The sequence below is a fragment of the Ochotona princeps genome, chromosome X, assembly GCF_030435755.1.
Source record: "Ochotona princeps isolate mOchPri1 chromosome X, mOchPri1.hap1, whole genome shotgun sequence".
Classification (NCBI taxonomy): domain Eukaryota; kingdom Metazoa; phylum Chordata; class Mammalia; order Lagomorpha; family Ochotonidae; genus Ochotona; species Ochotona princeps.
The window spans coordinates 6,749,848-6,777,286 of NC_080865.1; the positions used below are offsets into that span (position 1 = coordinate 6,749,848).

The following is a 27,439-nucleotide window of genomic DNA, read 5'->3' on the forward strand; positions in this document are numbered from 1 at the left end:
CACCCTGTCTCCTGCTGAACACAAGGCCAAAGCCAAAATGCTGTTGAGCCCTCAGCCCCTCTTGATGTGCCTAACACTGTGCAATCTCATGGCCAACATCGCTTGCCAGGGACATCTGCCTAAAGGACAGGGGAAATGGAGTCCATAGAACCATTTCATTGGCCGCAAGAAGTTTTTGGAAATTGGGTACCCGGTTGGTTCACAGCAAACACTTCCTATGGGCCATTGTTCTTTTCCTTCTGAAGAGCTTTGTTGAGAGAAGCTTCTGTTTAGACGACCGGAACATGATGAATGTTTCAGTCACCTGGAGAGGGCAAATACTGATATCATTCCAAGAACAAAGAAGGAGAGAGAAAAAGCACCCAAATGAGGAACTTCTGTGACTACTGGGAGGGAGGATGCTCCATCCTAAAATTGGATTCCATGTTATTTTTAACTTTTTTCATGTAGGTAGGGCTCTAAGAATATGATACATTCCTTCCTCCCTCATTCGTGATTCCTTCTTTTCTTCTTTTTGAATTTTTGCAAGAAAAGAAAATTTTCTACACTGTTGTCACTACTCCCCTTCAGCCTGCATGCAGCCCCCAGTGTGTGCACAGCCCTTACCTGTCCTCATTATTGAGAACTGGACCAGTGAATGAAATCATCTGTCTTTCCATTCCAAGTAAGATAAAAACAAAAACAGTGTACAAGAGTTCTTAAAGCATGCTTATTAGAAAGAAAGAGAGAAGGAAGGAAAGACAGACAGAAAAAAGGAAGGCAGGAAGAAATAGAGTGAGAAAAAAAGGGAGGGAGGGAGGGAGGGAGGAAAAAACCAGGCAGAGGTTTGCATTCTTTTTGCACCCAGGACAAACTTGCTCTTCTCATTCTGTTTTCCATGCCATCTGTCAAGCAGTCCCTGCTCTTGAGGCCATGGCAGGGTTGCTGAAGTCGCTGTTGCAGGAATTTCTCCTGCCTTGTAATTCAGGGAGTGACCCCCACTCCCGTGACTGGGGCCCCCACAACCTGAGCTACTGAGAGTGCAGCTGGCTGCCATCAGCTGTCCCACGCTGCCCTCTGGCGGCACATTCGGGTGACGGCTCCTCCCTCAGTGAGCCAGGGGGTCCCAGTGGTCACCTCAAGGGGGGCTCCATAATACTATTTTATGTTCATTGAAAGGACGATTTTCAAGAAGAGGCAGAGAGCGTCTGCCGGTCCCCTCCCCAAGTGACCACAACAGCTGAGCTGAGCTCAGTAGAGCTGAAGCCAGGAGCCAGGAGCTCGTCCGGGTCTCCCATGCAGGTGCAGGGTGCCAAGGCTTTGGGCCGTCCTCGACTGCTTTCCCAGGCCACAAGCAGGGAGCTGGATGGGAAGTGGAACAGCCAGGACATGAACCTGCGTCCTTAGGGGTTTTGGCGCCTGCAGGCTGAGGCTGTGGCTACTGAGCCAAAGCGCCTGCCTTAGTACCTCAGAGTGACAGCTGGGTCAGCCAGCCAGGATCAGCCAGAGGCGGGGATCTCAGCCCAGACTGGCACCTCGCTCAGCCATTCAGAGTCCGCCATAGGGCTATGTGAGGGCGGCTTTTCTACTCGGACTGGCACCTGGCTCATCCAGTCAGTGTCCGCCAGGGCCGGGAGAAGGGCGGTAACTGTATGCAGACTGGCGTGTCGCCCATCCACTCAGAGTTACTCAAAGGCGGAGACGAGGGCTGGGCCCACAACGCAGATTGGCACGTCCTTCATCCACTTAGAGTGAGGCAGGGCGGGCATGAGGGCAGGACTCAGTACAGACTGGCACCCGTCACCCAGTTCAGTCACGGAAGGGTGGATGGAACGAGAGCGATCTCAACGGAGACTGGCACTTCTTTCATCCAGTCAGAGGGTTCTCAACGGAGACGGGCACTTCTTTCATCCAGTCAGAGTCAGACAGTGGAGAGGGCGGGCCGGGGAAGGGGGCCGGCTTCTCCGGATGGAGTGGCATCCGGATCCCCCAATCTGACAGAGGCAGGGCGAGCTAGAGGGCGTGTCTCTCCAAGCAAACTGGCAGTTTCTTCATCCATTCAAAAGCAGCCAGGGGCGGGAGCCTCTACCTAGACTGGCACCTCGCTGGTCCTATCAGAGGCACTGACGGGCAGCCAGGCAGGCGAGGTCCTCAGCGCAGACTGGCGCCTGGCTCATCCAGTCAGAGACAGCCAGGGGCTGTCTGGGCACATGTGGGCGGGGCCTAGGAAACACTTGGGGACTCAGTTTCTCTCTGGTGGTTTTTGTGCCCCGAGGTGTGTCATGACCCCGATGCTGTGGCTACAACCCAGGAGGAAACTCCATGGGCAGGTCGTCCACGCTGAGAGTAACTGGCCTTAAAGTGAGTCTGTGCACCATGGCCCGGGATGAGCGCACACACACACACACACACACACACACACACCCGACGTGACAACCTCCAACCCCACGTGGCTGTCAGACGCCATAGCTCCTGGCCAGCACCAGCAGCTGGGCGCACTTGTCCTCTGTCTGCCTAGTCGTGCAGCCCCAGGATATCCGGGGCGGCCTCCACGAGAGGATCCCTAAATAAAACCCCCCATGTGTCGGGCCCCTCTCCTCTCTGCTGCATGTGCAAACGGATGCTCATCGCATCTGTTACACTTCCCTTCAAAAACTGGGCTGCAGACTAGCCAACATCACTCATTTCAGCAGCCACCGACCCTTCTGGCAGCAGCTTCAAACCAGCACCAGGTGGCGTCTTAGACAAAGCCTTGGCCTGTGGGAAAGCCTACATGTGGGCTCTGGCTCTTCCATCCCGCCCAGCTCCATGTTGTGGCCTGGGACAGCAGTAGAGGATGGCCTGAAATGTGAGGACCCTGCAGCCGCGTGTGAGACCAGGAAGAAACCCCTGGCTGCCGGCTTCAGATGACCAGGCTCTGGCGCTTCTTGTCCCTTGGGGAGTGAAGCAGTAGAGGAAGATCTCTCTCTCTGTCCCCTCTCTCTCCCCTCCCTCTCTCTGTCTCTCTCTTATGAATAAAGAATATTTAAGATGATGACATTTCTATCATCGGGCACATTGAGCCGTCATTTTGTTTTTGAAAGATACTGTATTAGAATTTATTTTGATGTTTGATTTCTTTTTAAAGGTTGACTTATTTGGATAGTCAGAGAACAAAGGAGAGGGAGAAGCCAAAAGAGAAAGAGAGCTTCCCTCTGCTGGCTTGCTCCCCAAATAATCACAATAGGCTGTTTGGGCTTGGCCAAAGCCAGTAGCTAGGCGCTTCTTTTGGGTCTTCGATGTGGCTGCAGGAGCCCAAGGACTTGGCTCATCTTCGGCTGCTTTCCCAGGCCATAAGCAGGCAGCTGGATGGGAAATGGAACAGCCTGCCTCTACCAGCATCTGATAGGAAGCCTGTGTCACCAGCCAGGCATAGTTTGACCGGTCACACCGCATACCTAAGGACAGATATTGACTGCCCAGCCCCTACTGATGCCCTGGAGCAGGCACAGGCAGGTTGGCCTGCACTCACATACCCCTGCAAACAAACCTTTACAGAAGCCTGCCCACCCCTCCTTCAGGAATGGGAAGTGCTCACACTGTCTGTACCGTATCCAGGACGTCTACCACAGTGACCTCACATCCAGGACAGAGAGAGACGCACTCTCTGGCCACAGGCCTGGAGCTTCCTGCTAGTGGACACGGATCATGTGAGGTTCTGAGAGGGCTGCCATAGCCATCCTCCAGGAACCAGCAATTGCATGGCCAGAATGTGGGTCCCACCGACCGTGATCTTAAAAGTGACCTCATCTGACTTTGGGTGGGGGTTCCCCAATGCCCGGGGAATACGGCGGTTGGGAAGCTGGCTGTGGTTTCTCCTCTTGTATCCCCCTCTCCCACGTACGCGGGATGAAGAAGGAGAAGAAAATGTATAAATAGGGTCTCACTCACTATTCCCTGATCCTTGACCCCTCTCACCCTGATCAACTCTGCAAACAGCATCAATAACATTTTTAACCAGTGACCTCACCTGTGATGGTGCAGTCGCCACCTGAGTGTGAATTTTCACCTCTGATGGTGATGTTGTTTCTTATGACAGTGACATCATCACCTGTGATGCAGACATCATCCCCCATTGCGGCGCCATCACCCCCTACATGGGTTGCTGTTAGTCAAGTTGCCATGTTGGATTATGTGCTGGTGGTGCCGAGGCAGAGCATGTCCCCAGGCCCCGCTGAGAGATGGGCAGAAAAGAGGAGAGACAGAGAGGAACATCTTCAGTCTGATGATTCACTCCCCTCCATTCTGACACCAGGAGTCAGGAACTTCTTCCAAGTAAGTATCCCACAAGGCTGCAAGGTCCCAAGGCTTTGAGCCTTCCTCGACTGCTTTCCCGGGCCACAGGCAGGGAGCAGGATGGGAAGCTGGGCTGCCGGAATTAGAACCGGTGCCCATATGGGATCCCGGAGCTTTCACGGTGAAGACTTGAGCTGCTAGGCTACCACACTAGGCCCTAGTAACGCCTTTTGTGATACTACAAACATTCCAGGCAGCTGTCATGGAGTAAGGCTTAAGTCCCTTCTGATAACTCCATCACTTATCAGACCACAGGTTTCAGTCTGGGATGCTCTGCTTCTGATCGAGTATCTTCCTAATACCAGGAAATGCACCAGAATTTGTCTCAAGCTCTTGGTCCCCAACCACCACTCACATATTCGACCAGGCGAGACTTGCTTCCAGCTGCTTTCTGCCTGGACAAAAACAGCCTTTGCTCCCACTCAGGGAGTGATCCAGGAGATGGGAGAGTTTCTCTCATCTCTCTCTCTCTCTCTCTCTCTCTCTCTCTCTCTCTCTCTCTCTCTCTCACATATCTCTCCCTGTCCCATCTCTATTTTCAACAACAAAGACAAAAATTGTATATGGTGACATATAAAATATCCATGTTTCAAGTAAATGTGGCAACATGTTAAAAGTTGCAAATTGTGGGCCGGGCGCGGTGGCCTAGCTGCTCAAGTCCTCGCCTTGAATGTGGCGGGATCCCATGTGGGCACCGGTTGTAATCCCGACAGCTCCGCTTCCCATCCAGCTCCCTGCTTGTGGCCTGGGAAAGCAGTCGAGGACGGCCCAAAGCCTTGGCACCCTGCACCTGCATGGGAGACCTGGAGGAAGTTCCTGGTTCCTAGCTTCGGATCAGCGCAGCACTGGCAATTGCGGTCGCTTGGGGAGTGAATCATCAGATGGAAGATCTTCCTCTCTGTCTCTCTGTATGTCTGACTTTGCTATTTAAAAAGAGTTGCAGATTGTAAAACTATACATAAGAGTATATTTAAGCTTATTATTCTTCTGTTTCTGCGGACCGCTCAGGGCTCCTGGTTGTTGTTCCGATGGCGCTGGTTCCTGCACGGCAGAGTTTGGACTTCTTCCATCCCCTCCGGAAGCTCCAGATGGGGGTGGGTGACCTCAGAGTTCTTGGCCTCCAAAAGCACTCCAATTCCCCGTGGTCTCCTTGGCAGTTGGGATGTAGTCCTTGGCGCTCGTATTGATAGTCCTTGGTGAGGATCTGGGAGTCTTCAGGGTTGGGATTCGAGCCTCCTCCTGTCCACCTGCTCCACTCTGGAGTACCCCCTGCTCTGTGCACATGACCTCCTGTTAAGAGGATGTCAGGATCGCTGCCTATTCCCCTATGTCTTTGTAGCTTTACTATTGTCTAGTGCTGACTCGAGTCTGTTATCTATGAGTTACCAGCTTTGATCTTGGTAGGCTATATTACACGTTTCCCTCACACTCTTTAGGGATATGGAAGATTTCTCCGCATTCCCTCCCCATTATGGGGTAAAATAGGGTATTAAGAGTGTTTTAGGTTTTACAGTTTTTTGATGTAGATCATAAGCAGTCTGACATTAATTGTTGATTTATAGATTACATCGCATTATCTTATTGCATTGGATACAGGCCTTTAGAGATTGCAATAATATTACAATATACAGGTACTGTCTTTGTCAGTTGAGACCTGCAGTCGCTATCAGAGAAGAGGAACTCAGGACGACAAAGTCAGTGGCTGTCTTGTTGTGACACTGCCGCAGCAGGTATGGTGTGGGCATGCTTCCAGTAATTGGACAACACTTCCAATTTGTCGGGTACAAACTTAAATATCCATCAGCATCAACTATTCCAAACGGTTCTTAGGGGAAGATTTACCGTCCTCGGGAGTTTTTAGGATCGATTCACGGCTCCAACGGACTGTGGGTTAGGCATGGAGCTAGCTAAGCAGCACATCAAAAAGCAAAATCCCAGGGCTCCCCTGCCTGGTGAACGGCTCACCATGTGCACCTGGCAGCCGGTGCTTGTTTGCAATTTTGTATCCTTTGCTCACATCTCTTTTTTCCCCACTCCTGACCCAAGCCCTTGGTGACCACTGAGTTATTTTCCAACTCTGTCTGCTGAAGCCTTTTTGGATCCACATATAATTGAATCATGAAATATCTGTTCCTATCGCTGGCATGTTTCATTTAGCATCATGTCCTGCAGCTCCATCCATCTGGTGATATCTCCTCCCCTAAGCCTGTGCCAACCCAAACCTCGCTCCTGCAGAAGCAAAGTAATAAGCCACTGGAAGAAGCCTAGAACACCCTGCCAACAGTCTCCCTCCCATGTGTCTATCGAGGGAAGGAAAGCAGCAAAGCACTTTTTGCGCTGGAGCTGCAATAGGAAACACTCACTGGCACACCATCCCGCAGTGACAAAATGTAAACCACTGTTGCTACTCTGGGCATCAGACACAAGTATTGCTCTTTTAAAATATGAATCATGATTTCTGTCGAATCTCCCTTTGACTCATTATTTTCACTTTTGATTAACCATGACACTTGAAATCAGCAGACTTTTTAGTTTTCTCTTCATACAGCTATCTGAAACAAATCACTGTTTTAAGATATGCCATCTACCTTTCTGAGTTGTCCTGGCAATTTTACACCATATTTTCCCATTTAGTAGAGTATGGTATCAGGTTAGTTTTCATCATTTAAAACTAACAATGAAAATGTTTATGATTACACTGTGAAGCAGTTTATATCACAGAGATAATCAAGACATTTTAAAATCAAACAGTGACTCTAGTAGAAAATATCTGATAGGTGCAGCATTCTTACAGTAAACAAATCTGGAATCACGACTTTGTGGGACACAGTTGAGCGAGGAACATTGCTCACACTGCTCTTGTGCATTTGGGAGGCAGGATGTAATAACCCAAGTGACTGTTCTTGCACACACGGAAGATCCAGATAGTTTCTTATTCCTCGCTCTTCCCTGGTTCAGTCTTGGCTGTTGTGAGCATTTGGGGAGAACAACAGGGGGTGAACTCTCTTTCTGTCTCAGTAAATAGAAGTCAAGTTCTACAACCTTAATCACCTCACAAAACCAATGCCTTGATGCGGGATTTTTCTCTATTGCATGTTGACATTCTCCTCTGATCATCAGCACATTTGTAATGGTGGGTAGGATCAGGATTTGTGTGAATTGCGGTGACTCTCTAGTGTCTTGTGTTTCTACAGGTTGAAATTTCCTCACCAGGAAATTTCCCCTACCTCCTTGGATATTTTAAAGTAATGAAAAGATGAGAAGTAAATGTACATTCTCCAAAGTTTGCCTTAAAAAGTCAAGAAGTGTTAAACAGGATGATCTTACTTATACATATGAACATCAAATGCTTCTGTCATAGAAACAGACTACAGGTCAGTGTTGTCAGAGCTTGGGATGCTCAGCGGAAGTGAAAGGTGGCAAATTATCGCCCAAGGGCTATATTAACCAATACATACAAGGATTTCTTTTCAAACTCACAGGCCAATAGAAACATCAAAACAGAAACAGATAACTAGATGCTTGGAACTGGGAGGGTGCAGAGGTGGTGAGAGGGAATAAGGAAAGACTAGCAATGTTTATGCAGTTTCTGTCACAGTGATGAAAAACAGAAATGCCAAAGGTTACACAACTCTGTAAACCTAGTGAAAACCAATGAAATTGTATACTACTTTAAACGTGCGAATGTTACAATATGTGAATAACTCGGTAAGGCTACTTAAACAAAACAAAAATATCTCTCACTGGGCCTGGTGTACTAGCCTAGTTGCTAAATCCCCACCTTGCAACCGCCAGAATCCCATATGGGTGCTGGCTCGTGTCCCAGCTGCTCCACTTCCCATCCAGCTCCTTATTTGTAGCCTGAGAAAGCAGTAGAGGATGGTCCAAAGCCTTGGGACCCTGCACAATTGTGAAAGAAATGGAAGAAGCTCCCTTGGGGATAACTTGGATGGAGTGGAGGCTCCTGGCTTCAGTGTGCCACAGGCCTAGACTCTGCTCAATCTGGGGATTGTAAAATCTAATGGAAGATATTGTGTGTGTGTGTGTGTGTGTGTGTGTGTGTGTGTGTGCGTGTGTGATCTCCGTAATTTCACACCTTTCAAGCAGATGCATAAACCTTGCAAAAACAAAAGTGTCTGAAAACAATTAAGCTTCAAATTTAAGGACAGAAATATTGGATGTTGTACTTTAAGCAAGATGAAGAGAAAAATGAGGAAAAACACAGAGCAGCAGTATAAATTTTAGGAACTCAATACAAAACAGAAACTAAGCCAGAAGTTTCTTTGAAAACACTAGCCAAATTCACAAACTTTCAGCAGAATCATGCAAGAGAAAACAAAACAGAGCGAATATAAAGAACAAACATCGGTAAAACTGGAGCACACATCAGTACAGATTCTTCAGATGACAATTACATAAAACGGAACATAATGGGAAGTTATTTAAAATTTGTATTTTAGGGCCCAGTAAGGTAGTCTAGTGGTTGAAGTCCTCGCCTTGCTTGTGTTAGGATCCCATATTGGCACTGGTTTGTATCCCGGCGGCCCCACTTCCCATCCAGCTCCCTACCTGAGGCCTGGGAAAGCAGTCAAGGATGACCTGAGGACTTGGGATTCTGCATCCCCATGGGAGACCCCGAGGAAGCTCCTGGCTTCAGATCGGCTCAGCTCTGGCCTTTGCAGTCACTTGGGGAGCAAACCAGCAGATAGAAGATCTTTCTCTCTGTATTTCCTTTTCTCTGCATATCTACTGCAGGATGGGAAGCGGGGCTGCTGTGATACAAATCGATGCTGATACAAGATCCCGGTGCTCGCAAGGTGAGGACTTTAGCCACTAGGCTACCTTGCCCGACCCACAGACAATTCTTTTTTAAAAACTGTATTTTAAATGAAATTGGAAACTTGATCAGTAACACAGAGATACATAACATTTATCCTTTTCATCTATAAAAAGTATTAAATTCACTAAAAGAATGAAAGCAGAGTGAAAAGCCAAAAAACGTTAAAGAAAAAAACCTGTTCTCCAGGAAATTCAAGGCACTACTGGCTTCGCTGTGAAATTGCAGTAATCATTGATGATAGAAATGGTGTCAGGTCTAAAACTCTTCAAGGCAACTGAAGAGCACACCGGCCAGAGAAAACTTTCACCACCAGGATCATCTGCTACCAAAACCCGCTAAAACAGTTTAGGAAATATCATTAGTGACCACCGTAATGCACCAACAGACACAAAATCTGTCAAAGAGGTTGGCTGGCATTGTGACACAGGGGTGAAGCCCTCAACCATGATGCTGGCATCCCATAGTGAGTGCCAGTAGGTCTAGGCTGTACTGCTTCTCATCCTGGCCTCTGCTATTGCACCACCGAGAGAAATGGAAAATGGGTGAATCGCTTGGACCCCTGCCAGCAATGTGGGAGACCAGGATAGAACTCCTGGCTCCTGGCTCAGCCTGGCCCTGCCCGGGCCATTGTAGCCATTTGAAGTGGGCAGCAGTGGATGGAAGATTTTTCTGTCTTTCCCCACCTCTTTTTGTGCCTTCCAAATAAATAAATGGTAAAAGTTGTGTAGAGAAATCTCACTTTCAAACTTTAAAATACACAAACATTTTAAAGCAGTCAAATCAGATATACCTCATGGCATGAAAATAAATGCTCCCATGTTTTTATTTATTTAGTAAAAGAACATGATACACGCTAAGGATGAAAAACACATAACTCTTTTAACATACTAGCAACAATAAATTGAAAATTGAAATTGAAACGATATCTGTTACTACAGCATAACGACCTCATGAGCAGTAGGTGCTGGGTCTGAGTCCTGGGGGCAGAGGGTCTAGTGGGACTCAGGGCGTCTGGGCCAGGTCCTTGGGCCCACCTGCGTAGCAGATGCAGCTGCACTAGAAATATTTGGCAACGAATATGCAGCAGTGGGCTGAGGGTTGAGAAACACTTGTGTGATGGTTAGTAACCTTCTGCGTGTTCATCAGGTGGGTCATGGCAATCAGAAGATGGCATTGAGGCTGCATGAGATGTGCCAGGGTCAGATGTCTCATTCAGGCCTGCATCCTCACAGAAGTTCTGGCTCATTTTCCTCACGACGGCATCTTTCATGAAGTCATCACCTTTGGGATTGCTCAGGTCAGGGGAGCTGACGTGTGGGAGCTGCCGCTGTATTTCTTCACACTTTCCCAGAGTCTCCTGAAGCAGCCGTAGGTTGCCCCGCTGGCTCCGCTCCTGGGTCTCAGCCAGCAGGCAGCTCAGCTTGGTGGTCAGCTCTGACAGGTGCTCGGCTTCCACCTGTGCCTGCCATATCTTACGTTTGTATTGGTCTTTTATGCGTCTCTCCAGGTCTTTCTGCTCTTGGTACAAATAGTAAGTCAGCTGCCCAAACTCCGAGGATACATGTGCCACCTGTGCATTCATCTGGCTCATACCCTCCATCAAACGACTCTCCTCCCTGGCCTTCAGGTTCTGAACAGCTTCCAGGTGCCTCCTAAGGGGTTCCAGCTGCTCCTGCAATTGGGCTTTGTATGCCTGCACCACCTCCTCCAGTGGCACCACACTGTGCTTTCTGTGGCCCCGAGATGCGCGGCACACCACACAGATGGCCTCTTCATCTACGGTGCAGAAGAGCTTCAGGGCTTCCTGGTGCTTAGGACACATGCTCTCATTTACAGGCCTCCCATGCTCAGAGGTTGGCTGCATCTGCCGAATCACCTGCACCATATTGGCGAGCTCCACGTTGGGGCGGAAGCTGGACTGACAAAATCTCTTTCGGCACTGAGGGCAGGTGAACAGCCTCTGAGGCACTTCAGGGGGAAGCACAGGGTTAACAGGCTGCAGTTCCTCTTCCTCATGCTCTTCTAGAACATTCTCTTCATCCTCGCCCATAAGCTCTTCCTGTATATCTGCCAAGTCCAGGATTTCCTCCTCCCTGTCCTGCTCCTCCCCTTCCTCCTCCTCTTCCTCCTCCACTTCCTCCTCCTCTTCCCACATGTAATCTGTGTTGTCCCAGCTGGAATCTGGGATCTCACCAGCCTCCTCCAAGTCACCCTCAAATTGTTCCCCTAAATTGGAGGCGTCCAACCCTTCAATGCCTTCCACAGCCTCCTCCTCAGCCAATCCGATCGCATTCCACTCTTCCTGCTTCCTACTCCACAACTGAGTTATACATTCTCGGCAGAAGTTGTGCCCACAGCGGATGGACACAGGGTCTGTGAAGTAATCGAGGCAGATGGGGCACACAGCCTCCTCTTGAAGTGTCTGCACTGGGGTGGGCTTTGTGGGAGGGGCATCCATGTCACTGTCCTGTAGTCTGGGAAGACACACAGTGGTAGGGTCAGAGGGGTGCATCTTCCCTTTCAGAAGCCCTGGCATTCTGCCCCCGCCCCCTTTCCCCACTGGAATGAAACTGCTGTGGGCCACCACCCAGGGCCTCAGGAAGCATGGAGACAAAATTCTCCCTGATGCTCTCCTGGTCGTCTCACCAATCCCCGCCCCTTGGCTTCCAGGCTCCCTGCAACACTTCCACTGTGTGAGCACAGGCTCCTGCAAGACTTCCCGTATGAGAGCACTAGCCTTGCTCCTGACTTCCCTCCTTTGGAATGATTCCGCTCTCTCTCTCTCTCTCTCTCTCTCTCTCTCTCTCACACACACACACACACACACACACACACACACACACACCTGTGCCCTGTGTGTCAGGGAGTGAGAGAACTGGGAGACAGCAAAATGTCAGTTCTAGGCCACACTCAGGAACAGAGCAGGAAGGCTAGGATGGTGGAGGCCCACACCTCTATGGTACTGAAGAGCCAAGAGAGCTGGTAGAAAAGCAGCACATCCCCAGACTGGGGAGGAAGCTTGGTGGCTGTCAGCTCTTGGTGTTACAGCTTCACCAGCCAGACTCCATCCTGCTGGCTAGTCATTGGTGATGACAACAGGGACTGCCCATGGCTGGAAGCTGGCCGCTTGGACCTGGCATTATTGGAAAGGTCAATTTACACAGAGAAGGAGAGACACAGAGAAAGAACTTCTGTTAGCTGGTTAGAGCCTATGCAGACCCAGAACCCTTTCCCTGGTATCCCAGGCATTGCAGGGCCCCAAGGCTTTGGGTCAACCTCTGATGCTTTCCCAGGCCACAAGCAGGGAGCTGGATGGGAAGTGGAGCAGCTGGGACATAACTGGCATCCATATGGGATCTGGGTGATGGCAAGGTGAGGATTTAGCCAGTGACCCGTTGCTCAGGACCCTGTTAAAAGCATTTCTGAGCAGAGTGTGTCAGAACCCAACCCCTGGGCAGCTCAGATGCAGACAAAAGCTTAGAGATGCGTGCAGATTGAGTTCAAGGTTACATTTTCATGAGGGTCTTGATATATGCGGTTTTCCTTTGGACTGTGCTATGCGGGTATCTTAAGTGACCCAACGGAAAATAGACCTTCTTCGTGGTAACATTTTCATATTACCTACCTGATCATGCATTCTCTTAGAAACAACATACTTCATCTGCAATGCTGTTGTGTGTTGTCTTCACTCCTGCAGGTAGGGAATACTGGGTGTTAATTATAACTTAGCCAAAAATCTGTCCAGAGGACCGTGGCTGGTTTTTATCTTTCACAATTTTTTTTGTCCTCAAGAAAGTCAGAATTATATTCTTCCTAAGAGATGAACTTGTTGTGTATTCTTTGTTTTAAACTCCTCCTAGAACTCAGTCTATTGTTAAATATTCATGAAGTGTGGAAAAGCATGATATATTCATTCTGTATAATCTGTTCTACAGAAATGCACATTGGGGAGGAAATTTTGAATTAAGCTTGTTGTGATTTTGTTCTTGGCCTCCTGTGTTTTTCAGTGTCCAATAAGGCACTTACCATAATTTAGAGTAAATTATACTTCTTAAAAAATACAAATAGTTGGCAGGGATGCACACAAATATGGACTGGGTAAGAGTGGGGAGGTCCAGCAATGCAGGAAGGTGGGTCAGACTATGTTTCATTTTTATTTTTCTCCCGTGTCTGCAGGGGAGGAGGGTGGGCCACTCCTTGCTGTCAAGCTGCATTAGTATCTGGAGATGGGGAACAGTCCTTTGATGGTGCCCTAGAGACCCAGTTGTGGGGAAGAGTGTTCTGACTGGGTTACTTGAGTGGCTTTGATAGTTCTGTGAAGTTGTTGGCTTCCTTGCTCCAGGGTAAGAAACTAAGAAACCCTTCCCAAGGTCCAGTGGTTAACAAAGTCCAGCTTAGTGCATCCATAAACTCAGGAAAGCTTGGCCAGGAGAATTGTCCACCTGCCCTGCTTTAAAGCATCTGATGAGGCAGACGACATTCCCTGCTGGCCTAGATGAGCTGTCTGTCATAACCCCTGTGGGCATCTGGGCATGCTGTCCACAGCACATACATCAGCAACTGAGGAGGCCCAGTCCTGACATAAGCAATCCAAGGTCAGACCACACATACTGCTCTTTTCCCTGTGGCCAGGGATTGAGTTTAACGGTCTAGCTGGGGAGTTCCCCAAGAAGCCTCGCCTAGGGTGTCCTCAGACTTGAGTTTTGTGTGCACCAGCCAGTGTAGGGTCAGGTTCAGTCTGTTACCTGCACCAGCTAATGCACATAACAAATTTCACCCAGCCCCATAGGTCTCACCAAACTGACGGCTGCTGCAGACCAGCCCAGCCAGACCACCACTGCTATGGTCCTCACTCATTAGCAGTGGGTGCCACAGCCTTGGCAGGGCAACTTATAATAACCCCTACCAGGTCCACCCCAGTCCCACTTTTTCAGCATGCAAGCCTCTGCTTTGGCCTTACCCAGCCAAGCCTGCATCGCATCTAGCTCTCAGGCACACCCATGGATGTTACAGCTTAGCTCAGTCAGACCTAACCCCATACCTGGCCCACACAAAGAGAGACACGTGCCGCCACCTTGACCAGCCTGCCCTGCCTCCAGTCCTGCCTGGTTCTTGTCCTCGCCTTCACTATGGAGAGCCTAGCAGGGGTGTGAAAGTTCCCCTGCCAGGCGTGTTCCCAGCCCCAGATCTTGCACCTGCTAGGGGTACTGCAGTCCAGGCTCACATGACTTGCGACCAGTCTCTGCACTTGCCAGCTGGTACTGCAGCTTAGCCCAGCTTGCCAACTCATATTTAGGTTCTCACACCAGTGGGTGTGGCACACCCACATCCAGCCCCAGCACTCACATGAACTCGTGGGTGTTACAGTCCAAACCAGCCTGGCCTGTGTCTATCTTGGCTCTCACTTGTGCTAAGTGTTTGCTCCCTGGCCTGTCCCCAGACCTGGCTCACATATATACCAATGTGTGCTGCAGCCCAGCCTGGTCTGACTTACTGCCAACCCTGGTTCTCATGCATAGGATAGCAGGGAATTCCTCTAGTTCCCCTAGTATGTTTGTTCCCTGCTCTGGAACTCCTGTATGCTGATAGATACTGCTGCCCAGGCTGACACAATCAGCCCCCAATCCTTGCACTCACTGCTGGGTACTGAGGCCTACCCTGACTGGCCAGCATCCATTCTGGCTCTCACCAATGGGTGCTACAGGCTAGCCCAGCCTGGCCTGGCCCACTAGCAGTCCCAGTCCTCATGTGAACTGGTGGGTGCCGTGGCCTAGCCTGGCTTGGCTCACACCCATTTTGACTCTTGAGAGTGCCAGCAGGTTTTGAAACCTAGCCCAGTCTGGTCATCCTACAGACCCACCACTCACAGCCTCACCTCTCCCACTCACCAGTGGGAGCTGCAGCCAAGTAAGGGAGTCTCCAGAGTCTATTCCAAGCCTCAGGTCTTGTGCAAGCTGATGGATGCTTTGAGTCACCTGGCACAGCCCGCCTACAGTTTTAGCTGCTTCTGGTGCATATAGTAGCCTGGACCAGCTGTGCCTGGCCTGCACTGTCCTGAATATTGTGCTCTCAGGGGAAGCTGTGGCCTAGGAGGGAAGCTCCCCCAAGTTCCCCTACAGAGTCTGCTACCTGCTCTGGATCCCAACTAATGACAACACTGGCTCAGCACGAACACTAATGGCCTGACTGACGAAAACAGACACATTGCAATCAGAGGAAGAGACGAGGATGGTAGACTACTTCTCAGTATCTATGCCAGCCAGGATTCTTTCTTCAGTTCCGGCATGTTCAAAAAAACTATGTCATTGAGGGGATTTAGAGGCTTCCCAGACAAATTCTACCAGTCACTGGCTGAAAAAACGATGCCAGTTCTCTAAAATTCTCAAGAAAACTGGAGATCATACTGTTCAGCACAGTTTAGACAGCCAGCATTACCTGACACCAAAACCCAAATGAAGCTCCTCACTTGACAAGGCACGTGAGTGAACCAGCTGATGGAAGTTCTCTGTGTCTTCCCTTTAATCCCAACTGATTTCAAACTAAATAAAGAAGTGTTCTCTTCAAACTTGGTAGGTGAATCTCTGAGTTTCTCCAAAAATGTCTATAGTTTCAGGGAAAGAAAATATTTAGAGCTTTATGCTTGGCAGAAATGAACAAAGCTGTACTAAAATGAAGTGATGGATTATAAAATCCTAATAATTCATAAAGCATAAAACAGATTATCTTAAGACAACTGCAAATGACGGTAATCAAGTGATCACATTACCACAATTAAAGAAACAATGCTTAAACTGAAATCAGAATATATACATATATATATGTATAAACACACACGTGTGTATTGATTTCACTAGTAAGGTATTGAGACAATTCACTCAGAAAATATATTTTATTGTAAGAACAGTTTTTGAGCATGACAATAAATGAACCACCGACATTATTCCACAACATGTATAGGAATTAAATCCTAATGCACCATGTTATAAAACTTTTCCACATTATAAACTTTTATAATAAAATGTCAAATTCTATGACATAGGTTCGCAAAGATTTCTTAGGATACAAAAATCAGAAACCTACAACTTGGACAACTCATAAATTAAGTTTACTACATGAAAAAGTGCCCCTCTGTAAAATATACTTCAAATCTGAAAAGCAGAGTGCATATAATGTAAGAAAATTTTGGAAAATCTTATCTGGAAACTTCACACCATGTATCCAGAATGTAAACAACTGTACTTTGACGTTGCATGAGTTAGGCAACTTTTCAAAAACATTTCTATTTATGGTAGGATTCAGCCTTCTTACTCCTATAGAATTCTAGAGACTTTCAAGAGAAATTTACGCACTCATCAAGACTCCTATTCAAATGTTTACAGACACTTCCATTGTAACAGGCAAACGTGGAAATCACCCAGTTGTTGAACAACTGCTAAAGGACAAAGTGAAATACATTCATGTGAAACAATGCCACTCAGTGCATATGCATTCAGTGATGCATATTACAGCTCAAATGGACCCAAAATGGGGTAGGCTAAATGAAAAAACAAAATATGAAAGACCAAACACTGGGCATCCTAACGTGTAGGGTATTCCGTCAATAAGAAAACTATAGATAGAACATATGTTAGTGGCTCCCAAGGATTGGGAGCGAGGAAAGAGGAATTGTAAAATGGCCAGGGAAAAGATATCAAATCCCCTCTATATTTTATTGTGCTCAGTGGTTACATCTGTCCTGATTGATCCAAGTGTACACTTACAGAGCAAGTGCCCATATGGAATGCCGGCCTTACAGAAGGTGGATTAACCTACTGCACTACAAGGAGACACCCAGTTCTTGCTGTATTTTACACTAGTTCATCTTTGTGAACAAATTTTTGAAGAGTTAATTTCAAATGCAGATTTTACAGAGAGGAAGGAGACAGAAAATGTGCCCTTCCATCACCTGCTTTACTCCCCAAATGGAAGCAATGGCCAAAGCTGAGATGATCCAAAGCTGGGAACCAGGAAATTTTTCCGTCTCCCACACTGGCAGAGGGACCCAAGGACTAGAGCCTTTCTCTGCTGCCTTTCTAGGCCATGAGCAGCAGCTGGATCAGAAGTGGAGCAGCTGACATAAGAACGGGCGACCATGTGGAATGCCAATGCTGCACAACGAGGACTGGCTTGTTACAAGATCATGCTGGACACCTGCAAACAGCTCTACAAAGTGGTAGGAAAATTGTGTTTAGAACTGAGATTTTTCTAAGCCCCTTTGCAGAGCACTTAATGTGTTGTGTTGCGCTTGTTCACTAGGTTGAAAAGGAGGCAGGGAGGACATTGGAAAAGCTGTATAGTGAGTGTGGTGCTGTATATTTCTGCACACTCACTACCTTATGTTGTATGCATTTCTTTTTCAGGGACAGGGTCCAACAAACCACAGGAACTAAACACCAATAGAGCTGTAAATCAGGAAAAGCAATCGCCACGAACATGTGGGTAAAAAGAGCAAGGCAATGGGTACATCTGGAGGGGTAGGTTGGGATGAGCTTTCTTCCCAGGTACAACTGATACAAAAAGGAAGGAGAACATAACTTCCCATGTTGCATAACGTTATTTGATTTCAGTGATATCGACCATTCCAGATGTGCCACTGAAGTGAAGTTCTGGTTGGTCTATGGCACTAGAAATTGTGGATGGAAGGAAAGCCTAGAATCTTTTCACCTTCCCAAGGAAAGCAGGGAATTGTTTAGCCAGTTCTACCCTTTTGCACAGCCTGCCTCCTCAAAACAACCTCCAAGTCCTTTAGCACCAAAAAGCAGAGCTGGAACGGGGATGCTACAGGTGTTGCTCAAACTTTCCAGCCTCAGGACTGATACGGGCTTTAAAACACAGTGGGAGAAAAGGAAGCTAAGGAACGAAATCACAAACTCCCCTACTTCCCTACTGAGGCCTGAGCTGGCCTAGACAGGGAAAACCAGAGAGATGATCTCATTCACAGGCACATATGTTGGTGTTGGGCAGACATAGCAGTTGAGAAGGTTGAACCGGAGGTCAGGAGGCTAATTTATGGTGCTAGAAAGCAGCATGGACCTGGAGTGCGGGGGAGCCAAAAGAAGGCACCAACAGTAAACCAGTTGCAGTGGAGCATGCGATGAGAATCTAAACGTATGGGTCATCCTCCCCGACCCCTACACCAACAATGATGACTGCAGGAGCCCCTGCAGATGGCAGACTGATCAAGGGCAGAGCTTAGTGAAGGTGACTTTGCAGAGCACCTAATGAAAGAACAGACATCCCTGCCTGGGAAGGCAAGGCACAGCGGTGTACAGGCAGGTGAGTCTCCATGCTGTAGAAGCCTAGACGCACATGCACAAAGTCCAGACACATGCCAAAGTGCCGGGATATATGACTTGGATATAGCAATGTCTGATGTGTTGACCAGACATAGTAACAGTTACCACTGGTGCAAATACACCACACTAGTTGCTGTAGCAGGGATGCCATGGGAAGGTGAAGTCCTCAGCTTCCATCACCAAGTGAGGAGAGGATACCACCAGTACCCACAGCTGTCCTCTCACAGTCCACCTTGTCCTTATGATGGATTGATTCATGACCAGCACTTGCACTTTGGCCTCCAAAATAGTAGCAGCCACACCAAAAAGTCCTAGGACCCCCATACACAGCAGTGGGCTGAGGGCTGAAAAAAACTTGTGTAGTGATCAGTAACCTCCTGTGGCCTGTCCACCGGGTGGGTCATGGCAATCCGTGGACATTATCATGGTTAGGTGAACTATGCCAGGGTCTGGTGTCTGGTTCATCCCTTTACCCTCACAGAGTTTCTGGCTCAGTTTCCTCAGGATCGCGTCTGCTATCAAGTCATCACTATCAGGATTGCTCAGGTCAAGGGGGCTGAAATGTGGGAGCTGTTCCCATACCTCTCTACACTTCTTGAGAGTCTCCTGAAGCAGCCGTAGGCTATCCTGCTGGCTCCGCTCCTGGACCTCAGCCAGCAGGTAGCTCAGCTTGGTGGTCAGCTCTGACAGGCGCTCAGCCTTTGATCGTGCCTCCCCTATTTGACATTCTGCTTGTTCTTGGTCCACATAGTAAGTCAGCTCCTTATACTCCGAGGACACATCTGTTGACTCTACATTCATCAGGCTCATAACCTCTGTCACACGCCTCTCCTTCTTGGCCTTCATGTTCTGCACAGTCTCTAGGTAACCACTAAGGGGTTCCAGCTGCTCCTGCAATTGGGCCTTGTATGCCTGCACCACCTCCTCCAGTGGCACCACACTGTGCTTTCTGTGGCCCCGAGATGCGCGGCACACCACACAGATGGCCTCTTCATCTACGGTGCAGAAGAGCTTCAGGGCTTCCTGGTGCTTAGGACACATGCTCTCATTTACAGGCCTCCCATGCTCAGAGGTTGGCTGCATCTGCCGAATCACCTGCACCATATTGGCGAGCTCCACGTTGGGGCGGAAGCTGGACTGACAAAATCTCTTTCGGCACTGAGGGCAGGTGAACAGCCTCTGAGGCACTGAATGGGCAGGTACTGGGTGGCCAGGGGCCAGGTGCTCTTCCTTTTCTTCCTCCTCCTCTTCATCCTCTTCTTCCTCCTGCAGTATATTCTCCTCATTCACTTCCTTGGAGGTTTGCTGTGTGTCCTCCAACTCCAATTCTTTCTCCTCCAAGTCTGAGCTTTCGCAGCTGGACTCACTACTGCCACTGGTCCTCTCAGACTCCTCCTCCAAGTCACTATGAAATACTTCTCTTTCATTTCTGGTTTCCAACCACACACTTGCTCTTGCAGCCTCTTGTTTATCTTCCTTCTTTTCCTCCAACACAGCATCTGAGCTGTCCCAACTGGACTGGCTATTGCCACTGTTGTGCACAAAGTCCTCCAAGTCACTATCAAATACTTCTCTCTGATTCCTAGTTTCCTGCCAAGCACTGACACCCACAACATCTTTGCTATTTTCTTTCTCCTCCTCTTCCTCCAACAGGTCGAGTTTACTGTCACAGCTGGACTCAATATTGCCTCTGTTCCCCTCAACTTCCTCTTTCAAGGCACTCTCAGGTAATTCTCCCCGATTCTGGGTTTCTAATCCTGCACTGGTTCCCACAGCCTCTTCTTTCTTTTCATTCCCCTCTTTCTCCTCTGATTCTAGCTCATCCCTGTTCTCATCACTCACACACCACACCTGAGTTATACACCCTCGGCAGAAGTTGTGCCCACAGTGGATGGTCACAGGGTCTTTGAAGTAGTTGAGACAGATGCTGCACACTGCCTCCTCTGGAACGGTCTTCTCAGGCTTACCCTTCATCACAAGGGCATCCATCTTATTGTCTAGGCAGCCTGGGAAGACATGGAGGGGTATGGTCAGAGAAGTGGCTTCTCCCTTTCAGAAGCCCTGAGGACTGGCCTCACCCCTAGACGTGTCTCTCCACATCTCTTCCAAAGCAAAGCCACAGAACTGTCATCCTGAAAACTTACACATTCACAGAGTGACCAACGCCATGACAACTGTCTCTTACCAGGGTGAAACAGCTGAGTGCCACTACCTAGTACTGCAGGCGTTGGAGTGTAAACTCATCTTAAGGCTCTTCTGGCCTCATGAGAAATGCACACTCCTTGGTTTGCCCTTTTTACCTTTACCCACTAAATCCAGGTAGTATTCCAGGGAGATAGTAAACTGGAGGGTAACCACTAGCCAACACTCAGGAATAGAGAAGGCTAGGATGGTGGAGGCCTGTGCCTCTATGGTACTAAAGAGCCAGGAGAGCTGGTAGAAAAGAAGCACTTACCACGTCTCTGAACTGGGGAGGAACCTTGGTGGCTGTCGGCTCTTGATGTTACAACTTCACCAGCCAGACTCCATCCTGCTGGCCAGCCAGTGACGGTGACAACAAGTACGGCCCACAACTGGAAGCTGGCTGCTTGGACCTGGAATTGTTAAACCATTTCTGAGCAGACTGTATCAGAACCTACTCCCTGAGCTGGCAGCTCAGAAGCTTAGAGATGCACGCAGGCTCTGTGTCCAGATCTCTGGGCAGAAACCCAGTTCTTGATATTCAGGTAGTGGCTTGCTTTCCTACAACCAAGCCACAACCACCTCCGTCTCTCTGGGTCTTTGCTTCTGGGCAATGGTGGCAGCAGCAATCTTGGCTGCCTCTACATTTGGGACACTCCTGCACCAGACAAAAATTCTTTGGTTCTGTCCCTTATGTTCCTGTCATTGTAATATCACTACTTTTCTGGCTGTATAGAGTTCTCAAAGCCTTACCAGGCTCTGATGCAAACAGCACAAGGTTAGCACAAATACAGACATGGGCCCACGTGACATCACAGAAAGCCTAGAAGTATGCCCACCTATCTAAAGTCAGCTGATCTCTGACAAACCTCCTAAAACTTGCACTGGAAAAGGGACAGGGGCTAGTGTGGTGATATGGAATCAATCCTACACCTGGAAGCCCTACATCCCATATGGGCACAGCTCTGTGTCCTGGCTGCTTCACTTCCAATGCAGCTTTTTGCTATTCCCTGGGAGAGAAGTTGAGGGTAGCCTGGGGCCTTAGGCCGCTGCCCCCACAGAGAGTTCCAGAAGAAGCTCCTGGCTCCCAGCTTCAAACCAGCAGAGCTCTGGTATTGTGGCCATCTGGGGAGAGAATCAGAGGTTTGAAGACCTCTCTGTCTCTCTGTAAATCTCTGCCTTTTAAATAAAAAATAAATCAAAAACAAAACAAAACATGGGACAGTCTTCAATAAATGCTGCTGAGGAAACTTGGTATTAATACACAGAAGAATAAACTAGCCAACTATCGCACTACATCAAAAAGAAAAATCAGCTCATCAGGTATGAAAGACCTGAACATAAGAGATAAAATAGTGAATCTTGTAGAGAAAATGTAGAGGACACTCTATAGGGTCTTAGAATGGCCAATGGTTGTTTGGAACAGACTCCAAAATCACAGGAAAAAAACACAGCAAAATGACAAATGGGGTTTCATGAAAGAAAAATGCTAGTAGTATTAAAGAAACAAGAGATGGAAAAAAAAACAGGCTGTAAAACAGGAGAAAACAATTGCAGAATAAATCTTTGGCAGAAGTTAATAACTAAAACATGTTAGGGCTCAAATAAATCAATGGTAGGCTGAGTGTGTGATGAGCAGAACCAGGACAGACTGTGGAGCCCATTGGTCCCAGTGGAAGTTGAGGCTCAAGACAGAATCAACTCTACAATTGCAACCACCAGCTGGGCGGGGAGACAGACTGTGCCAAGTCCTGTGCTTGTTAGTACATGTAGGATTCTGGTCTGGGAACACCTCAAAAGTTTCTTTGGGTATCCCCTCAACCGAAATAGCGGACTTAGAACCTTAACCAAGGAAAGACGGAAGATAGAACAGGACAGTCAACCACCACAGCTGTACGTTGGCAGCGAAACACAGGACAAAGGGAGACTCTATGATGGACTATGTCAATCAGTGGATTATTCAACAGTCTCATCCTGTCTGGAGTGGCGAGATTGGCAGCGACCCATAACTGGTGGACTACCGGGACCACTAGAGCAAGGATCCTAGAGCATGCCCTACACACAGGACCTGGGGTGGGTGGGAGACTGGGTGGGGCTTCTCCTCAATATTCCCTTCAGCCCTTCTAACTTTTTACCCTAATAAAAAAATTTAAAAAATAAATCAATGGTAAACACATAAATATTTAAATAAATTAAAGTACTTAAACTAAAGTACATAAAATTAAAAAGCAGGTAGCAAATCTGTACAGATATCTCATGAAGGAAGATGCAGAAATGAACAATAGGCATGTGAAAAAAAAGTTGAAAATTACTAATCACCAGGAAAATGCAAATCATGACTGCCACAAGCTCTCACTTCATTCCACTTACACTGGCCATCACAAAACAGCAAAAGTACTGGTGAGGCTGTGAAGAAAATAAAACACTTGCACACTGTGGTGGGAACACACATCAGTACAGCCACTGAGGAAAACAGTTTGGAGGCTTTCCAAAAGCTTCACAGCAGAACCACCAATATGATTCAGCAATCCCACTCTTGGGTATATATCCAAGGAAAATGGAACCGAAGGATGCACTCCCACTGAGTTGCAGCACCGTCCAAAACAGCCAAGAAACAGAAGCAACTCAAATATGCCATCATCAGTGAATAAAGAAAACATGGTACACAGACAGCAGAATATTTCTCAGCAACAAACGTGTTCTCTTCATTTGCAACAACATAGTTGGGGCTGGAGGTCATGCTGGTGACTGAAATAAGCCAAGCACAGAAAGACAGGCTCTATGTGATATCATTCATACACAGACTCTGAAAAATAAGTCTCACAATCACAGAAGCTGAGAAGATAGTCTTTCAAAAACCTGACTAAAAAGTCAAAACATGTGAAATGATAAAAAAAAAAACTCATGGAAAAGAAATCAAAGGAATACAATATGGAAAAGAGGAGGAAGTCAAGTTATCCCCATATGTAGATGACATGATCTTACATATAGGGGAATCAAATGACTCCATTAAGTGACTAACGGAATACATAGAAGAGTTAAGCAAACTTTTAACTTATTAAAATCATGCTAAAATAAATGCCATTTGTCTATACAAGTAACGCCATGGCTGAGAAGTAACTTATAAGATTACTCCCATTCACAATTGCTACAAAAAATATTAAATACCTTGGAATAAATTTAACAAGGATGCCCAAGAGCTTTACAATGAGAATATAACAATGAGGACACAAATGGAAGACACAGACACACACAAAAAAATGGAAAGCTCTTCAGTGTTTTTGGATTGGAAGAACATCATCAAAATGGCCACATGAACCAAAGCAATCTCCACATTCAGTGCAATCCCAGAGTAACAATAGCATTCTTCTCACATCCAGAGAAAGCAATGCTAAAAATCACATGGAAAGCCAAGAAACCCCTAATAACTACAGCAATCTTAACCTAAATAACAAAGCTGAGGGCATCCAAATACCAGGTTCCAAAACACATTATAGGTCAGTTACACTCAAAACAACCTGGTTCTGGAGCAAAATAAACACAAAGAAAAACACAGTATTAATCCACACATTAAAGCCAAAACACTCACGACAAATGACTGAAAATCAGAGCCTGGATGAAGGAGAGGCTCTTCAACAAGAGGTGTTGGGGAAATTGGATCTCTGTACACAGAATAATGAAACAAGACCCCAAACATCACGCCCCATAAAAAAATCAATTCAGAATGGATCAAGGCTCTAAATCCATGACTTGACATCACTAAATTACTAGAGAACACTGGGAAAACTCTTCAAGACCTCGGGACAGAGACTCCTTGGATAAGAATCCATAGGCACAGAAAATAAAACCAAAAATGGATAAATTGAGATTATATTAAGCCAAGAAGCTTCTGCAAACAAAAGGAAATACTCAACTAGAAGCAACCACAGAATGGGAGAAAATGCTTACAAACTACCATCAGATAAAGAACTTAAATTCAAAATAATTAAGGAACACAACAAAAACAATCCAGCTAAAAAATAGGCAAGGGATTTGGGGTCCTGTATGAGGGCTCAGCAGGTTAATTCTTGCCTTCAAGTGTCAGCATCCCAGGTTGGTGCCAGTTCACGTCTCAGCTGCATGAATTCCAATTCAGCTCTCTGCTTATGGCCTGGGAAAGCAATGGAGGATGACTCAAGTCCTAAGGCCCCTGCACTTACGTGGGAGATCAGAACTGGCTCCTGGCTTGAATTAGTTCAGTTCTAGGACTGTAGCCAAATGGGAAGTAAACCAGCAGATGAAAGACCATTCTCTCTTTCTCTCTCTGTAGATCTGCCTCTGAAATAAAAATAAATATCAAAAATGTGCAAGGGACTTGCTCAGGCAGTTTTCAACAAATGAAATACAGGTATCATCCACTGAACATGGGAAAACTTGACCAGGCCACCTAGCTATTAAGAAAACATAACTCAGATAACACAAGGAAGTGTCACAAAACCCAGTTAGAACTACTGTCCTCCAAAAATCCAAAAATGATAAATGCTTGGGGTAATGTGAATAAAATACACTGTTGGTGGAATGTTTAACTAGTATGGCCATTATGGAAGACAGATGATTCTGCAAAAATCTGAAAACAGATCTACCTATCCTCCCATTCCCGGAAATTTACTAAAGAGAAAACAAAATAACATACAAGAGAGTTATTTATACCCCCCATGTTTAGAGCAACTCAAATCACAACACTTGTCTGGCACTGTGCTATCGCCTTGTGGATATAGTCCTCGCCTTGCATGCGTCAGGATCTCATATGGACGCTGGTTTATGTCCGGCTGCTCCACTTCTCATTTAGCTTCCAGTTTGTGGCCTGGGAAAGAACCAGAGGAGAGTCAATGGCTAGGGACCCTGCACCCACGTGGGAGGCGCAGAAGTGGCTCCTGGTTCCTGCCTTCAGATCAGCTCAGTTTCTGCCATTGTGGGCACTTGGGGAGTGAATCTTAGGACAGAAGATCTTCCTCTCCATCTCTCCGCCTCTTTGTATATCTGTTTTTCCAATTAAAATAAATAAAATCTATTAAAAAAAAGAAATGAAACGCCAATCACATTCTTACAAAAACAACATGTGAAATCAACACTGATGTCCAAAAAATGGACATAAACATGGGTAAAGTATGGTATATAAATACGATGGAATGTTACTCAGCCATAAGAATGAAAGAAATCACTTCTTTTAGAACATAATGAATTCAATTGGAGACCATCATTGTTAGTGAAATTGAGGTAGTCCCCTAAAGATAAACATACAAAAATGAGTAAGAATAAAACTGACATCTCGTAACTTGAATAGTTTTTCCCTTGTCCATGTTCCTTTGAATCAATGGTGTTCTGTTTATTAGTGAACATTACAGTGAGTGCTGCTTTAAATGTATAACTATAAAGTAAACAGAAAATATTCAATTGCAAAAATGAAAGGAAATGAAACGGAGGTGGGGATTTGAGGGAGAGGGAAGGATGCTGAACTTCTCAGAGTTGTACCTATGAAATGCAAGAGAACTATTCTGGCTTTTTAAGAAAGGTTTATACGTTTATTTATTTATTTCCAAGGCAGAGTGAGAGAGAGACGGGAAGGGGAGGGCAGAGAGACAGCGAGGGAGAGAGGGAGAGAGGGAGGGAGAGAGAATCTTTCATCTGCTAGTTCACGCCCCAAATGGCCACAATGACCTTCTCTTTGGGGTTGAGGTTCACAGCTTAGCTGGCCTCCCTGTGGGGCTGAGGGTTAGTGCTCTATAACAGACATGCAGTGTTCCATCCTGATTGTTTTGACAGGTTTTCATGGCAGCCTAAAGTAAATCATCTCTATTCTCCCAGGATTCTATGCTTACTTCAAGGAACAACAAACCATTTACCCCAGAGCAGTGTTTGGCATCTTCTTGGGTAACACTCTGTGCCTCCAGATCTGTTCTATTTCTTAAGAAAATTATTACAGTGTTTAGATTGGTGAGATACCTTCATCTGCCAACAGATGCTTAAGTGAGTTATGAGGCTCCTCTGGTACATCACACATCATTAACTGTCCATGCAACCCTCCTGCAGTAGCTTCTTGGAATACCCCTGAATCACTCATCACTCCTGTCCCACTGTATCCCAAATCTGCAGATTCATCTTTGGCCATTAAGTTCCGTTATTCCTTGTCAAATTTAACCACAAGAGTGTAAGAACAAGCAGCCATGAATTTAACTTCCTGTATCTGATGAAACAAGATTTTCCTACCAGGATGTCCCAGTAATCAAATACTCAAAGATGTATGAGAAGGGTATAGCACAGTTGCCGAGGTATCAATGGGGAGCTGCTGCTGGCTGGCAGCTGTCTGCATGGAAGGGATCCTCAGGGATGAGGAAAGAGAGGACAGCCCCAGTAGGTGATGGAGCAGGGGCAGTAGGCTGCTGGCAGTCAGCCCGCCTGGTCAAGGGGTGTAGATGCACCAGAGGAAGCTACTATACCTGCTAATCCCTCAGGATCTTCCCTCTGCTGATCCAGCTGTCCTCGTACATTCGCTTTGTAGCATGGACGGCAAATGAACATGTAAAAATGCTTTCACAGCACTGAAATATTTACTATATCCCAAGAAATCAAAACACATGCCCCTATACATGCACGTTTGCACGTGCGTACACACACGGCTAAAATTTAAAAAACAAACTGGCCTTGTTCTTTTTTTCTTTAATTTCATTTTATGACACAGTTTCATAGACTCTGGGATTCTGCCAACCCTTCCCCAAGCCCTGCCCCCATA

At 47.0% G+C, this 27,439-nt stretch overlaps 2 protein-coding genes across 2 annotated transcripts; both read right to left on the reverse strand.

Annotated features, from left to right (window-relative positions):
• Positions 1–9,959: 9,959 nt before the first annotated feature.
• Positions 9,960–13,048, reverse strand: LOC131478510 (E3 ubiquitin-protein ligase TRIM41-like). Its single transcript, XM_058658566.1, has 2 exons — positions 12,000–13,048; positions 9,960–11,628 (listed from the first exon to the last, which is right to left on the reverse strand). Exon 2 carries the CDS (start codon positions 11,610–11,612, stop codon positions 10,275–10,277), a length of 1,338 nt encoding a protein of 445 aa, XP_058514549.1. The 5' UTR covers positions 11,613–11,628; positions 12,000–13,048; the 3' UTR covers positions 9,960–10,274.
• A 5,764-nt stretch (positions 13,049–18,812) lies between these two features.
• On the reverse strand, positions 18,813–21,081 carry LOC131478509 (E3 ubiquitin-protein ligase TRIM41-like). Its single transcript, XM_058658547.1, has 2 exons — positions 20,945–21,081; positions 18,813–20,495 (listed from the first exon to the last, which is right to left on the reverse strand). The coding sequence occupies exon 2, from the start codon at positions 20,476–20,478 to the stop codon at positions 18,856–18,858; it is 1,623 nt and encodes a 540-aa protein (XP_058514530.1). The 5' UTR covers positions 20,479–20,495; positions 20,945–21,081; the 3' UTR covers positions 18,813–18,855.
• Between the last annotated feature and the right edge of the window lie 6,358 nt (positions 21,082–27,439).